This window comes from Vipera berus (assembly GCF_964194415.1).
Source record: "Vipera berus genome assembly, chromosome: 1".
Classification (NCBI taxonomy): domain Eukaryota; kingdom Metazoa; phylum Chordata; class Lepidosauria; order Squamata; family Viperidae; genus Vipera; species Vipera berus.
The window spans coordinates 329,059,989-329,077,387 of NC_138202.1; the positions used below are offsets into that span (position 1 = coordinate 329,059,989).

Here is a 17,399-nt window from a genome sequence, read left to right on the forward strand (position 1 = left end):
TCTAGTGGTATATATTCAAAATGGCAATAGCTAAAATTGGGAGGGAGAATGGCAGATAAAACGTTTTAATTGTAACCCATCAGTTATTCCTCCCACCTGCCTGTCCATGTAATATTTTTTTTTCCTTGTGCATTTTGGTCTGCACTATCTTAGTCCAGGCAGTCAAAACTGAAAATTAGTAAGTAAGGTGAGATAGGTAGAAATTTATTTATTTATTTATTTTATTAGATTTATATACCGCCCTTCTCCCAAAGGACTTGGGGCGGTGTACAGGGCAATTAAAACATGGCATACAAAGTTAAAAATAAATTAAATTAAATTTAGCCCCAAACCAAATAAATCAAATTCTAAAATTTAAAATCCCAATCCCTCAGTGCAGGCTGGCAAGCTCGAATAACCAGGTTTTCAGGTCACGGCGAAAAGAGCAAAGGTCGGGAACCATCCGGAGCTCTACAGGGAGCTGATTCCAGAGGGCAGGCGCACCCACAGAGAATGCTCTCCCCCTGGGGGCCACCAGCCTGCACTCCCTGACAGATGGCACCCTGAGGAGGCCCTCTCTGTCGGAGCGCACTGGACGAAGGGAAGTTGATGCTGGCAGAAGGTGCTCCCGTAAATAATCCAGACCCATGTAATTTAGGGCTTTGTAGGTCATCACCAGCACCTTGAATCTCACCCGGAGGGCAACTGGGAGCCAATGCAGCTCGCGGAGAAGAGGTGTTAAATGGGAGTATAGGGAGACCCCCATCACAACTCGCACGGCTGCATTCTGCACCAGCTGGAGCCTCCGAGTGGTCCTCAAGGGCAGCCCCATGTAAAAAGCATTGCAGTAGTCTATTCGAGAGGTCACAAGCACGAGTGACTGTACGTAGGGTATCTCGGTCCAGATAGGGCCGCAGCTGGCGCACCAGGCGAACCTGGGCAAAAGCCCCCCTGGTCACAGCTCCTATGTGATCTTCCAAACTGAGTTGTGAGTCAAGGAGGACGCCCAAGTTGCGAGCCCTATCTACGGGAGGTAACACCTCACCCCCCCATAGTTAAAGATGGAATAGGCTGGATTACCCAAGATGCCGGCATGTAAAACCACCATTTAAAGGCTAGTTGATCACATCATGGTATATTATATCTGCTTTTCCAAAACAGAATGATTGCTCCTACGAAGCAATATACTGTACACTATCTTTGTATTTATCCTATCAAGCAGGGTATCAGAATATTTAAAAAGTGACATTTTAACAGTATTCTTCCTTAAAAACATTCTGACTTTCTGACAGAAATCAGGCTGAATTGGAAAGGAGTCAGACTAAGTTCCTGTAAGCCAAAAGTTAAGCTAGATTTCAGTTCCCTAAGTGCAAAGTAAGAAGCCCAAAATACTAATATCCTAAATATCCTGAAGTGGGAGTTTTGCTCTAAATAATCAAATTCAGAAGTAGAGCGACTGTAAGTATAAATGACATTTTATATAATATTATGATTTTAAACTTTATTAAATATTGATTAACTACAACTTTTTAAAAAGCAAAACTGTAAGTACTGAAATAATCAGAGCAAAATCCAGTGTACTATATAAAAATATTTTAAAAGCTGGCAGGTTAACTTTTTAGTATTTGCAGAAGATAATAAATATGAATACTTATTCCATCCCAAATTTTCTATTTCTCCGATGAGGCCAGAATAATATTGTGGAGGTGGTTGAGCACACAATTCTTCTGTATTTTTCAAAGCAAGTTCCTGTTTTTATTTGTAAAAAAAAAATAGTTCATTTTTTGTAACTTGGTTCTTGTCTGTCTATCTAACCGTCTACCAAATCTGCCTATGAATCTTACAATTAAAACCAGAAATATTTCTGCTTATATTCCTGTTCAGTATGACATACACTACAACTGTTCACATTACTCAGAAATAAACTTGAAAATAATCAAAGTGATTAGGGGCAGGTAATTGTACATAAGTTCATAAATACACAACTACCTGAAAGTAAACCCAATTCAGTTGGGTTCATTTCTCATAGATAACATTTGGCTGCGCTTCTAGTCATGCCATTTTAGATGGATAGCAGCAAGGTCTCTTGGCTAAAACAGAAAAACCTTAATCCATTAAACTGCTTTTAAACACTTGGCTAGCAGTCCCCTCCACATTTTAAACAGGTATTATCCGATGCATATATGCATATATATGAAGTATGTATCAGAGTTTAAAAAATGGTAATAGTCACACACTCTGGCTAAAAGCACACTTTAAAAAGAAAGGGATCCATTAAATGAATGGCTGTCTTAATGGGAAGATACATAAAGAAAATTCTCAACATCAGCACAATCCCTCTAGTACAGTGGAGATTTTTAATTGCACTTAGTTAAAAAAAATGAAGCTGAGAAGGAATATTTGGTGACTATATTTGAGAATAAAAGATAATCTAAATAAATTAAAGGTAAGGTGATAATACAATCTCATAACATTTATTGGATTTTTTCCCCTCTTATCATTCTTTTCCTCTATCACCACTCATGTGCTCAAGATGGCTAACAACAGAGAAGACTACAACATCCAATTTCAGTTCAGTTTCTAAAAGTTCAATTTTTAAAGGATTATCTGCAATAAATACAGTGCTTTCCCTAGGTAATGTGCTCATGCAAACCACAAACTATGCAGCATTGCAATGCTGAATTTAAATTCAGCGATTTTACATTTATATTTTTACATTCAATAGTCCTGTGTGGGGCAAAATTGGCTTTTTTTGCTTTAATCTTTTTTTATAAAATCTTTTTTCTAAAATCAAGGTACAAAGTTGTGAATTTTATAGCACAGGGAGGGGAGGGCATATCCTTAGAAAACTATTAACATACAAAATAATAATTAAAAGATAGGCTTTTTCATAGGAGTTAAGGGACCAGTTAACATGAGCCTTGCTCGTGGTTCTTTATATTTTTCTTTTAAGGGCTATATGAGTGCTACAATAAGGGAGCAATCAATCTTTAAAAGAATTAATAATTTTGAAAAGTCATAAAATAATGGGATATGGAAAAGTCTATGATAAAAATGTCAAAAGAACTATCTAAAAGGTACACTTATACCACATTATATGCTGTATTTATTAGAAATAATACCTCTGTGAATGGCATTCTCTGAACAGCAAAATAGTTATGCTCTAAAGAGAAACGTTAAATCCTCTGTAGTAAGTAATAATTATACTCTAAACATTTTAAGCAAAGTACTATTTACAGACTTAGAAAAGGAATTAAAAGGGGAAGACACCGAAGCAGTGAAGTTTGCTGTAAATGAAATATTCATATTTTATTTATTACATGAATGAAAATAGTTCTTATGGAACCTGTCACCAGACTTCATTTTACTAAAGGTATTACTATTTCTACTTATCACTATAAAATCAGAATAGACATTAAAGCCATTTATTTTTATTGTTTGTTAAATTTATAGGCCACCTATCTTAGCTCAAGATTTAAAACCAAAGATATACCCCTATATCAGAATCATTTACTGCAGGGGTCCCCAACCCCTGGTCTGTGGACCAGTACCGGGCCGCGGCATGCCAGCAACCAGTCCGCACAAACAAGGAAAGCCCCATCCACAAGATGCAGGCAGCACACAAAACCACGCCCCCTCTAGTCTGCGGAAAAACCTCTTTCCACATAACTGATCCATGGTGCCCAAAATGGGAGTGCTCAATAATGTAAATATATACATAAGCTAATACATTCAGATAGCTTCACATTCCCCTTAATAAGCACATAACAAGGAAGAAAAACGGACATTCAGTACAAGTACTCCTTGTCCTGTCTTATCAATATTGATCCTACCCATGAAAAATTGAAGATTATTTATTGTTAACAAAATAACTATCTAATTTGGATACTGACTATTCAACATCATAAAAATGACTTTTAAAACAACTAGTTTTGCAGGGTTATATTTATAACTATTGACTTGAAAAATGAAATTTACAGGCAGTAGTGTTATCCTGTAGAGATAACTATTTCTTACAAGGATTTTATTTTAAAATATAAGTATTAAGATTATTAATGAAAAGGATCATTTGTTCATTATAGCATTAATGATAATAAACAGATATCAGTAGTCCTCTGCAAAATTGTAACTCACCAAAATAGTCTTCAACTCTATCATGAAACTGACTAAATCTGAAGAATGTTCCAACCTCTGAAAAACATTTTTTGGGTTAATGATTTCATGCAAATACTTTTTATATTACGCCAAATATTTACCTGGCAACACATATTCTTAAAGTGAGGTTGAAGACTTACATCAGAAAGCGTGAAATTAGCACTAGGGTATAGTTTAGAAGGAGATAAATAGTTAAACATCTACCTCTGTCTCAAGGCTCCCTCATCTCTCTGCGGTACCATGGATTACCATATTATGACCATCAGTCAGTAGAACAGACATTGATTGCCGGTTGATTGGATTTCAACCATTACCCTCCCAATCCCCCTATGATTTAGGTACACAGATTTTTTTGAGCTCCTGATTAAGAAAAGTGGAGAGGTTGAAAGCGTTTATGGAAAAAAAATCTAACAGGGAACAGAGGTTAAATGCACACCAAAGTAATTTACTAGAGCGGGGGTGCCCAACCCCCCAGTCTGTGGATAGGTACCGGGCCACGCAGCTGGGGGTGAACTAAAGGCACGTCTTCCACCAATAGGCATGCAATGTGTCTGCAGGGGCAGGGCTGGGGCAGAAGCTGTCTTGCCCAGTGCAAAGGTTCCCTGCCAGCTGCACTTGTAACTAGCTTGACACTTCTGGGCTCCGTGTCCTTCCTCCTCTTCTTCCTCCTGCTTTCTGATACCTCTTCTTCCTCCTCCTCCTTTCCTCCTCTTCCGGGTCCTGCTTCCTCTTCCTCCTGCTACCTTTTCTTTCTCCTCTTCTTTCTCATTTTCCTCCTCCCTCCTTCCCGGAACCCCAACCGGGCTCGTGCTCCTTTCACGCAGCTCTCCAACTCTGCAAGCCAAACGTGCACCAGTCTGGCTTGCAACTGAGGAAGCAACCAAAGAAAATTGTTCTGCAGATTTTTGCTTTGAGGAGCTACAGAAAAAAGTTCATCTCTAAAAGTTGAGCCATGTGCAGCAAAATGGGACACAAGCTGGTCTGGTTTCTAGCAAGAGCCAGGAGAAGTTTGCAGTCTCCAGCTGGCCAGCTGATCATCAGCCAACTGATTGGGCAAAAGCTCTGAAAGGCTAAGGAACCAATTTTACTTTACTTTATGTTTTTGCCCCAGAAAGACAGTGGCACCTTGGCAGGAGGAAAGGTACTGGCAAAACCAGGAAAGGCAGGCATGCTTAAGAGTTTTTCTTTCCCATTGTCTCTCTCTGGCAAGACAAATGTGTGTGGACATATATACTACTCAAGGAGTGGAAGTAGGGCATGGAGTATCTCAGGGAGTGAGGGAGGTCCTGTGCCTGCACTAGGCCTCCCAGAATCTCTCCACCAGAGGCACTTGTGCTCCACTTATCAGCTAACACATTTGTTTAATGAGTACACTGGGGAGGGCAGGGTTGACTGGTCATTATTTGAGGCAGTTTATTTAATACTTGTCCTGACCTCCAACCTAATGGGCAGGCTCCATTATGGTAATAACTTGAAGACTACCTGTATGCATCATTGGGGAAACAATATTGTGGTCACTTTTAATTCCCCCCCCTTTTTTTCTATTTTTAACATGATACAACTTCACAAAACATACTGTTGGTTGATCTCTGATTGAATATAAGTCAGTTTTATTTTTGTCTATCTCACTGGCTATTCTTTCAAGCATTTTTGACACTTTATTTCCTTATTTGACAGTAGCTCTAATTGCTCTGCATTTCCTATAAACTTTTCTTTGCCTTAACAGCTATGATTCCAGAACTGACTTTTCTCCTTCAAAGAAGCCTTCACTGTTAGAATCTGTTTCTCCCTTACAATTAAGGTCATAATTTGTTGTGCTTTAGATAAAACCCATAATCCATGTACTATGAAACATTTTAATAAAAATCAATATAGCAGTCATGATTTTCAAATATAGATTCTACTGTATCATATTTTTTAAAAAAGGTTTGAATGGATACCTGCTTTAAAATCAGATGATATCCATGAAGCAATTTTTTCAGATGCCAACTACACTGAATCCTATAAGAAATAAAATGTTTTCATGATCAATTAAACCAGGCAACCTAACATTCAAATGAAAAAGATATATACTTGAGTATTTTTTGTAGATTGGAAAGATAAAATACACTAGCCCATAATTTAGTACTTTGCATCTTATATGTTAACATCTGTTAACATCAATACTTTATGCCATGCACATGTATACATAATCCGAACTAGACTGTGTTGTTTCTCTGTGTCATATATGTGGGTATATACATAATTCTGTATTTATTTGTTTTTGTCATATTTATGTAGTGTATATTGGAGGTGGTGACCCTTGGAGAGCTGTATGCAATGAAATTTCATTTTAATGTATGCCGATTAGTGTACATTCAAAGTAAAAATAAAGTTATTATTCTATTCTATTAATTTCCTATTATAGACATTTATAAATGGAGAAACCAATCATTATCATACAGCATTTGTAAAACTTTTGTAAAGCTTAAAGCTAGTCCTCAATTCACGACCACAAATGGGACCAGAATGTTGGTCTTAAGTCAAGGCACCCACATGATCAGACCCAATTTTTCAACTTTCTGTACTATTGAATCAAGCAATTGTTAAGGAATCCAGTCATGTAAGGTTCTGTGACCATGGCGGCAGGAGGCTGTGACATTTTATGACAACTCTAAATGCTTTACAGGCCATAAAGCTGCCTTTCTGAGGCCATCATGACTTTAATGACCAGTCATAAGTTGAGAACTATCTATATATTATATATTTAATAAATTTATGCTTTGGAAATTAGTAGGTCTGTGAAGCGTGATGGATCTAAACCTGAAAAGGTACTTCAGAGAGACCACGGACATGGTAATTCTGCAATCCCAGGAAAAACTTGCAATGGTGATACTGTAGCTTCAGAGTGGACATGGACAAGCTGTCAGTGTCTTATCATCTCAAATGCTTATTTTTCTGCAACAGGAGCAGTATGGGGCCCATGCCTACCCTAAAGCACTTTTTTGCCTTGGATCTGAAGCACTATAAATCTGTAGAAGTAATGCGAACTTTACAGGTTTTTGAAAACAACTATTTATTGCATTTTATTTCAGTAACTTTCATTTTCCCACATTAGACCTTGCAAGAACAAATACTGTTAAAAAGCATTATACTGGATAACACTTATGAAGCCCTGATCTTCCTATTTGTTCAATAAAAATATCTGGTATAAGAACTGCTGCAGATAAATGTTATGTTCACCCCCCAGTATTTTATTTTATTATTTATTTTTCACACATTTTAACTGCCCATCTCCCTCAGAGAGGGACTCTGGGCGGTGTACAATTTAATCAATAAAATTAATTAAAACTGATGTATACTCTTAAGCACTTCTTGCCTCGGAATCCAAAATACTAGTCTTATTTCATACAGGCATTTAAATCTTTCACATGAATAGCTATCACATAATGTCATAAGAATTCTACAGACTGAAGGAGGAGAAATCTAAAGCAGAAAGGAAAGAGATACTGTTTTCCAGGTTTTAATGAACAAGCTAGAATAATATGAAAAGGATGCTACACTGCACATAAAAAAGTAATGTCTTTAAAATTAAAAGGTATTATATAAACAATAAGTCAAGAGTGAGATGTGGAACATTTCTCTATATTAAATTACAAGAGGCTTGTTAAAGATTTGAAGAATTTTGTGAAAAAATTATTTAAATAGACTAAAGATCAACACTATTAATAAGTTGATTTGATCTAAGTTAAAATAGTTATGTTATCTCTGGTAAGCCTTAATGAACTTTTGCTAATCAAGATTGAAATGACAACCTTTTAAGATTTGTTAAGCTATTAAGTTTTTTTAACAGATGGAATATGGGAAGAGATAATTTGTTGTTTTAAGAAAATTAATTATTAAAATTATTTATACTTGTAAAAGGGGAAATTATTTTTATATAGTTCTTTTCTTTTTCTTTACTATATTATTTTTTCTTTCTTTTTCATTTTTTGTATTTTTTCTTTTCTGAACTATTTATTTTATTCTTATTTTTTAGTTTGTATTAGATTTTATCTTTGCAATTATAGTTTTCATAAAATTACTATTTTAAAAAAGCCATGTCAGAAATTGATTTTTGGCTTTGCTTTGGTATAATTTTATAGAGGTGCATGGCCCCCGATCTGTGTTATGTAGCATTCCTTACTTTCATATTTTTTTTCAGGGGGCCTTAGATTGTACTCAGTAAATGAATTCTAAAGTAGGAATAGAGACAAGTAGGTAAGTCTGTGTAGATAGAAAGAAATCACTTGCACAGACGGAAGAAAAAAGGAGACCTAAATTAAAAAAGGCCAGGCACTTTTTCTTCCTCCACCTAACCTCCTGAAACAAAATAACACCCTAAAGCCTGCTTTCCCCACACATTTCCTCCACCTCACCCTGATTCTGAAACATCAGTGAATAAAGGGTGATAACAATGTCAGAATTTCTTCTTCAGACATTTCCTCATGCCCTACTTTCCCCAATTTTTCCCATTTCCCTTCCTTAAATAAGGATGCTAAGTTTTATTGTAATTTAATCAAATGTTAGAAACTCAATTTTGTGAGTATTTATAAAACTTTAAGTTAAAAAGTCCCTGAAAAGCCAAACTTGGGCTGATTCTTTAACTCCTTGCATACAGCCTACTCAAAAAGTAAAGTATGCCTCAAACAGCATGGCTGTTCTGAGGTGAGACATACAAGTTATCTTATGAGTCAATCTGGTAAGAGTAATGATGCAGTAACATGGGGCTTGACTTGGTAGAAATATCCATACATTAATGCAGAACTTACCAAGCCAGATCTGAGATCATTTGTGAAAAATGAGGGTATCTTGATGTAATAGAAACATCATACAAATAACATGCACTATGAATCAGAACATCATAGTGCATATCTTACTGTCAAGTTGGGAAAGGAAGGTGATGCTTTCTTAGCTAGAGCATTGAAAATATTTTAGTTTTCTAACAGTCAGTTATTACCTGAGTATTACTTCAGTTTGATTGATTCTAAGACCAAATACATCTTTCTAGTTATATTTCTGTAGTTCTAGCCTCCAGAATTAGAAAATATTCTCATTCCCATAAATTGCACTGTGTTCTCAAATTTATTTATTTTTATTTATTTATTATATTTTTATACCGCCCTTCTCCCGAAGGACTCAGGGCGGATGACTTGACAAATTATATTTGAGTTAACTAGCATCAAACTTAACTAGTAACAACAAACACTAATATTGGAAATATCTTCAAGTCAAATTAATGATCATTCCTTTCCTTGTAGGAAAATGAAATTATTTTTGAAATTAAAACAGTATATAAAGAAATTATGCTCCTCACCTAGCATTTTTCAACTGACGATCCATTGGTAACAATATCCTTATGTGAAAATCTCTCCCCTGGAAATACAGAATCACATTAGGCATATTTTCAGATATATGTATTTAACAAAGCCTACATGCTTGAGCATATCAGAGACTTTTAAAGGTATGCTCTAATATTATTTTTTCACATTTTTAAAATAATTTTCATTTAATTTCATCTATTTAAAACCTATACAGCAGGGGTCCCCAACCCACTCCCAGTCCATGGCCTATTTGGAATTGGGCTGTGCGAGTGGCAGGCCGGAGCTTGCCCACTACTCACCAAGACCAGTTCCCCTCTCCCCTACCAGCCAGGCCTCCAAGCCACAAATATTGAAGACCACTGCTATGCAGTATATACAATACAACTAATACTATGGCACTAAATTCTCAATATAAAACAATAATGATTATTTGCTCAACAATAATAGAGAAATATAGCAATAAATAGGTCAATAGCAGATTTTGTATACTGTATACAGGTTTACTAGATACAATTTGTTAAAGGAAAGACATGATAGAAAAGAAAAAGAAACAAGGAGCAAAACCAAGATTTTTTAAATGGTCAATGTTGATGAATATAATCCATACAAAAAAAAAAGCTTTTTCTGGGATCCTCCATAATTTTAATAGTGTGAATGGGGTCCTGAGAGAAAGAAGAAAGAAATAGTGATCTACTCAAAATAATCAAATTAATACATTTCTACTCAATTACCAGAATTTTCAATATATTTTCACTAATAATATTAATATCCTGTTTTTAAGTTTTATCTAATTGCAATAAAATACTCTAGAGTAGCCTATGATGTACAAAAGAAAGCTTAATTTTTGGGTAACCCACAATTCCCTATTTCAATAAAGAATAATTCTCTTGTCTACAAAACTTACATTGTTCATTACAAAACATTCTTATGTTTTATCAGTAAAGTCTAGTTTTCATCTTAACAAATCACCAATTATCAGAAAAATATTTTTTGTCTTAACCATTCCACAATTATTAAAATACTATGTTTTGTTATAAAAATCTAGATTCTATAAGGTAAAGGTTCCCCCATGCATGCGTGCTAGTCGTTTCCAACTCTAGGGGCCGGTTGCTCATCTCTGTTTCAAAGCCAAAGAGCCAGCGCTTGTCCGAGGACGTCTCTGTGGTCATGTGGCCGGCATGACTAGACGCCAAAGGCGCACAGAACGCTGTTACCTTCCCACCGTAGTGGTCCCTATTTTTCTACTTGCATTTTTACGTGCTTTCGAACTGCTAGGTTGGCAGAAGCTGGGACAAGTAACAGGCGCTCACTCTGTTACGCGGCACTCAGAATTCGACCCGCCAAACTGCCGACCTTCTGATCGACAAGCTCAGTGTCCTAACCCACTGAGCCACCACGTCCCTACCCAGATTCTATAGTTTAGTTCAAAACTGTCTTCTAGAGGCTTAATTTTGTTTTCCTTTAAAGATCTAAAACCTAAATATAAAATCAGTTTATATTTTTAAGCTCTGTCCTTACAAATCCCAAGAGACAAGTCTAATTTTTTTAAATCTAACTCTCGCCTTTTTGTGCCAATCAAGCTTCCATCTTAGTGTCTTTAAATTCTTAAATGTGTCTCCCTTTCTTCCTCCACCTCTCATTTGAATCCGAGACCATCCAAATGATAGTTTTGCAAAGAAACTTTCATAAATTTCTGAAGAGAAGTACAATTAATGTATCCTACAGCCTTTAGTTTCATAGTATATTGTAACTCTCACTTCTATTATATTTAAATAGCCTTTTTAGGAATTAAAAAGCAGATTTAATTGTGAATCGCAAAAGTCAAATAACTATAATTCAGTATATTATTACTTTTAAAAAGAACTTACAAATCCCTTTTACTATAATAGATGTATTATAGACATAGATATAAATTATAAATGGACAATAACTATAAAAACATTACATGGAGAGGGAAGGATATTTCTTCCCTTTTCCCCCACTGGAAAAACAGTGTATTTTTTCAAGTTTACTTTATTTTGTAAGCTAGAAATAGATGGGTTTGTTTAGAAAATGAGTGATATAAATTATTTTGAGAAGTAGAAAGAAAATACAGTAAAAGTAATGTGCACTTAAATAATACTCTTTTCTTCTATGATAGGGCGTTCTATGATAGGACATTCTCCCAATGATAGGAAGCTATTTTTTCCTTGATGCTATTGCTCCTAGCAGTGGTTTCTCTCAGGCTGTGTTTCTCAACCTCAACCACTTAAGATTTCAACTCGCAAAACACTGCTCTAGGATATATCCCATGATATATGGGGTTTTAATTAGAGTTAAGGGTTTTAGATTTAATCAAGGATAATTTAATTTATTTTAATTTGTTATTAACTTTTGTATTGTTACATTGTCTTAATTGCCTTGTGAACTGCCCTGGGTCCTACGGGAGAAGGGCGGTATATAAGTTTAAATAATAATAATAATAATTCTGAACAGAGAGGCCTTACTTATCCTGGCAGAAAATAAAGAGGCTGCAGTGCACCTAATCTGGAGGACAGATTTGGAAGAGTAGGCTAATTTAAGGCTGGGAATCCTATGGATTCTCCAGGACTTTGAAAAGCCCAAAACTTCCAGGTCACTCACTGTATTATTTTATCTCTTATAATAATAAAATTGGCAAGTTTTAACAGGGCTACAGGACTTCACCTCTTCTCTGATACCAGAGGTTTGCACGGCTGCCCTTCTACAATATCTCTATTTTGTGTGCATGCCACTGGAGATGCTAGAGAGAGAAAACAGGCATTTATGAAGTATCTCTTTCACAGGAGGCAGGACACTTTCTGCACCTGAAAAGAGCCAAGGCAGGGCGTGGATAAGCTTCCAAAAAAAACACAGGATCACAATCCTTACTGAACACGGAAAACATCAAGGTGGTTTTCAGGGACCATCCTATCCCTTACCTGCCACACCACATTCTTGGTAAATAAATAAATAAAAACCACGGATGAACCGGAACTGAGATAATCCACCTGCTGCCGCCACCAACCCCTCGCCGCCGCGAGTGTTTCGGTACCTGAGCGGTGACGAAGCCCTCGTAGACACTCTTTTCCCGGTTCTGAGGCAGGAGAAGCGGGCACTCGCGCAGCAAAGAGCCGAATCCAGTAGCCATTTCTTGGCTACTCTTTTCCCTTCGCCCCTCTAACAGCACACCCTGGCCCGCCAAAACAAGCGCATGCGCTTCTGTCTCCTCCCTAAGACTAGGAAATAGTGCGCGGAATACGCGTTATTTTTATCGGGCGAGAATATTCATGAGGGCGCCTCCGTGTTTTCTGATTACTCTCGGTTTAGCGAGGGAAAGCCTTGGACAAGAAGCAGGCAAAACCGTGAAAAAGTAGACCACGCCAGTAACCGACAGGAGAAAAGCAGTCCCGCGCTCTGTTTCGAAGAGGCAACTCTTGATGGCTGCTTGACTCTTGATTGGACAGAACGGCCACGGGTCCGCGCGGGAAATAGCGCCGAGGGGAGGAGCTGGCTCGCCAGCAATTGGCTTTCAGGCGGTTATTTTCTTTTTTGTCCGGCCGGGGTTGTTGCTTTCTTTCATTTCAGGCTGTCTCGGAGAAAAGTGGATGGCGCTGAAATCAAAATTTGACTTCCGTCCAATAAGACTTTTTCCTCTTCAAGAGCGGTAGTGCTGCCATTGGGTGTATCTCATCTTCATGAAATAAATTGGTTTTGAAGGGCCGGAGTATTGTTATTTATTAACTCTATAAAAAACGAGGGCAGACTGTCTTGCACCTCGATGAGAAAATTGCCTCGTTCATTTCAAACTAGTCCTCGACTTACGACCACAATTGAGTCCAAAATTTCTGTTCTTAAGTGAGACATTTGTTAAGTGAGCTTTGCCCAATTTTACGACCTTCCTTGCCACAGTTGTTTAGTGAAAAACTGCAAGTTAGTATAAATTAGTAACCCACTGGTTAAGTGAATCTGGCTTCCCCATTGTCTTTGCTTGTCAAAAGTTTGCACAAGGGGCTAATGTGATCTTGGGACACAGCAAAGGTCAAGTATGAACCAGTTGCCAAGCATCTGAATTTTGATCACATGGTCATGGGGATATTTCAAAGGTTTTAAGTGAAAAATGGTCATAAGGCACCTAGTGTCATTGTAACTTTAAATGGTCACTAAATAAACTGTTGTAAGTCAAGGATTATCTGTACATAGTCTTTGAGTTATTTAAAGCACCCTCAGTGGGTTAGGACGCTGGGCTTGTCAATCAGAAGGTTGGCAGTTTGGCGGGTCGAATCCCAAGTGCCACGTAACAGAGTGAGCGCCTGTTACCCGTCCCAGCTTCTGCCAACCTAGCAGTTCGAAAGCACGTAAAAATGCAAGTAGAAAAATAGGGACCACTACGGTGGGAAGGTAACAGCTTTCCATGCGCCTTTGGCGTCTAGTCATGCCGGCCACATGACCACGGAGACGTCCTCGGACAAGCGCTGGCTCTTTGGCTTTGAAACAGAGATGAGCACCGGCCCCTAGAGTTGGAAACGACTAGCATGCATGTGCGGGGGAACCTTTACCTTTACATAGAATTACCTCATAAGAAAAGTTGAAGATTACACCAATAGCACAAAATGTGGGCATTTTCCTTTAAATTTGTGATTACTATTAAATAGTTTATAGTACTTATTTATTGTAACCAAAATATATTATTCATTTCACTTGTTATGGCCACCCATGTCACAAGAGTAACTGGGCAGTTAAAACACCAGGTATAAGTAGCATGTAACAGAAAATAGATATTAAAAGGCATAAAATAGTTATCCAGAATAAATATAGAATTAGCAGATTGCCTAGGAGAATGGTCATATATTTTTCACATGCTGAAAATATTACATGGTGAGTATTAACAAAATAATGTGAACATTCTACGATTCACCATGTAGGGTTATTTAACAATAACAGAGTTGGAATGCACAGAACAGAGTAATAGTTGGAAGAGACCTTGGAGGTCTTCTATTCTAACCGCATGCTCTAGCACAGGCATGTCAAATTGCTGGCCTGAGGGCTGGATGCGTCACGCCAAAACTGTGCTCACCCCATTGCCGGCAACGGGGCAAAAGTCATTATATGTTGTGCAATGTCACATGATGTTGCAAGTTTGACATGCCTGCTCTAGTAGGAGACCTTGTACCATTTCTAACAAATGGCTGTCCAGTCTATTCTTAAAAGCCTCCAGAGATGGAGCACCCACAACTTCTGAAGGCAAGCCCTTCCACTGGTTAATTGTTTTCACTGTTGGGAAATTTCTCCTTAGTTCTAGGTTGTTTCCTTGATTAGTTTCCATCCATCCATCCTTATCTTGCCTTCTGGTGCTTTGGAAAATAGGTTGACCCCCCCCCTTTTCTTTGTGGCAGCCCCTCAAATATTGGAACACTGTTATCATGTCAGTTCTAGAACTTCTTTTCACTAAACTATACATACCCAATTCTTGCAACCGTTCTGCATATGTTTCAGCTTCCAGGCCCCTAATCACCTTTATTACTCTTTGCACTCTTTCCAGACTCTCAACATCTTTTTTATAATGTGGTTACCAAAACTGGATGCAGTATTCCAAGTGTGGTCTTAACAAAGCATTATAAAGTGGTACTAATACTTCATGTGATCTTCATTGTATCCCTCTGTTAATGCAGCCTAGGATTTTATTGGGTTTTTTGGCTGCTGCCACACACTGCTGGCTAATATTTAACAATTATCCACTAGGACGCCAAGATCCCTCTCACAGTTATTGCTAATGAGCCAAGTTTTACCTAATCTGTACCTGTATATTTCTTTCTTGTCTGAGAGGGATCTCTCCAATGCTGTAATTATTGGCATTTCATTAATAAACTTTTGGTTATTATCTTTGGTAATTATCTTGATATTTTCTCCAGTGTACACTCTCTTTGGCAGGCATGTCAAACTTGTGATGTCATGTGACGTTGTGTGATGTATCACAACTTTTTCCCCATTGCTGGCAATGGGGTGGGCGCGGTTTTGGCATGACGCATCCGGCCCCCAGGCCAGCAGTTTGACATGCCTGCTCTTTGGGATCTGCCCTGAAAATGTTAAAGCCAGCAACAATCAATGTTATAAAATGCCATGTACTGAACTCTTAAGTGCAACATTTTTTTGGTTTTCTACTCATTTTCACAACAACAAAGTGTTATTGTATTGTTTGATTTTATTTCTTAATTGGCTAATTGCTATCCAAAGATCACAGTTCACAAAAATAAAAATATAAAGTTATAAAACCAAATTAGCCCTCTGACAACTACAATAATTCCAACAGTAATATACAAATTAGAATAAGCAATAATATGTCAGTTTTGCTTTCAACTACATCACATTTAAAGAACAAATTATTATTATTATTATTATTATTATTATTATTATTATTATTATTATTATTATTATTATTACTATTATTATTATTATTATTATTATTATCTTTTATTCATTAGACATGAACAACAGTTTGACTGGCGCTGATGGTTGACACGGGTTGCTGCCAGCATCCTAGGTATCAACCAGGTACCTCCTTAAAATGTAAGATGTTCCAAGTAGCGCAGTTTTTTGTAGCATTGCTGGAGTTATTGCAGGAAGCTGCAGTTTCTTGATGTATTTTGCAAAGTTTTGGGACATAGTTCCCAGTGCCCTGATGACAATGGATATCACTGTTACACGTTTCATCCTTAACAGTGATATCTTATTGTTGTTGTTGTTGTTGTTGTTGTTAATAATAATAATAATAATAATAATAATAATAATAATAATAATAATAATAATAATAATAATAATGTTGGAAGGGACCTTGGAGGTCATCTAGTCCAACCCCTGCTAAGACAGGAAACCCTATACCTTTTCAGACAAATGGCTGTCCAATCTCTTCTTAAAAACTTCCAGTGTTGGAGCATTCACCACTTCTGGAGGCAGGTTGTTCCACTGATTAACTGTTCTAACTGTCAGGAAGTTTCTCCTTAGTTCCAGTGGCTTCGCTCTTTGGTCAGGTTCCATCTGTTGCTTCTTGTCTTGCCTTCAGGTGCTTTGGAGAATAGCTTGACTCCCTCTTCTTTGTGGTAGCCCCTGAGATATTGGAACACTGCTATCGTGTCACTTCTCATCCTTCTCTTCATTAAACTAGACATACCCAATTCCAGCAACTGTTCCTTATATGTTTTAGCCTCCAGCCCCCTAATCATCTTTGTTTCTCTTCTCTGTACTCTTTCTAGAGTCTCAACAACTTTTTTACATCGTGGTGACCAAAACTGCCTTACTGCATTGTAAAGAGGTATTAACACTTCACGTGATCTTGATTCTATCCCTCTGTTAATGCAGCCTAGCACTGTATTGGCTTTTTTTAGCAGGTGCAGCACACTGCTGGCTCTTATTTAAGTGATTGTCTACCAGGACACTGAGATCCCTTTCACAGTTACTACTATTGAGCAAGGAACCACCTATACTATACCTGTGTATTTGGTTTTTCTTACCTAAATGTAGAACCTTACTTTTTTCACCATTGAATTTCATTTTGTTAGATAGCAAGTCTGTTCAAGTCTGTCAAGATCCTTCTGTATCTTAAGCCTGTCTTCTGGAGTGTTGGCTATTGCTGCCAGCTTGGTGTCATCTGCAAATTTGATGAGTTCCCCATCTATCCCCTCATCCAAATTGTTGATGAAGATGTTGAAGAGCACTGGGCCCAGAACAGAGCCTTGGGGCACCCCACTAACACTTCCCTCAATGTAGATGCATTTCCATTGAGGACCAGACACTGAGTATGGCCGGTCAGCCAGCTGCAAATCCATCTGGTGGTAATGCTGTGTAACCCACATTTTTCTATCTTATCAAGTAGTAGGTTGTGATCTACTTTATCAAATGCCTTACTGAAGTACAAATAAATTATATCCA

At 37.4% G+C, this 17,399-nt stretch overlaps 1 protein-coding gene across 1 annotated transcript in view; it reads right to left on the reverse strand.

The window, feature by feature from the left end:
* The window catches only part of FANCL (FA complementation group L), a 43,608-nt gene extending 30,965 nt beyond the window's left edge, over positions 1 to 12,643 (reverse strand). The window contains exons 1-5 of the mRNA XM_081333484.1: positions 12,529 to 12,643; positions 9,470 to 9,528; positions 6,075 to 6,135; positions 4,114 to 4,170; positions 1,631 to 1,728 (exon numbers count right to left, since the gene is read on the reverse strand). Of these exons, the coding sequence (XP_081189610.1) occupies positions 1,631 to 1,728; positions 4,114 to 4,170; positions 6,075 to 6,135; positions 9,470 to 9,528; positions 12,529 to 12,624 (371 nt within the window). The 5' untranslated portion in view covers positions 12,625 to 12,643. The remainder of the gene's footprint in view (positions 1 to 1,630; positions 1,729 to 4,113; positions 4,171 to 6,074; positions 6,136 to 9,469; positions 9,529 to 12,528) is intronic.
* Between the last annotated feature and the right edge of the window lie 4,756 nt (positions 12,644 to 17,399).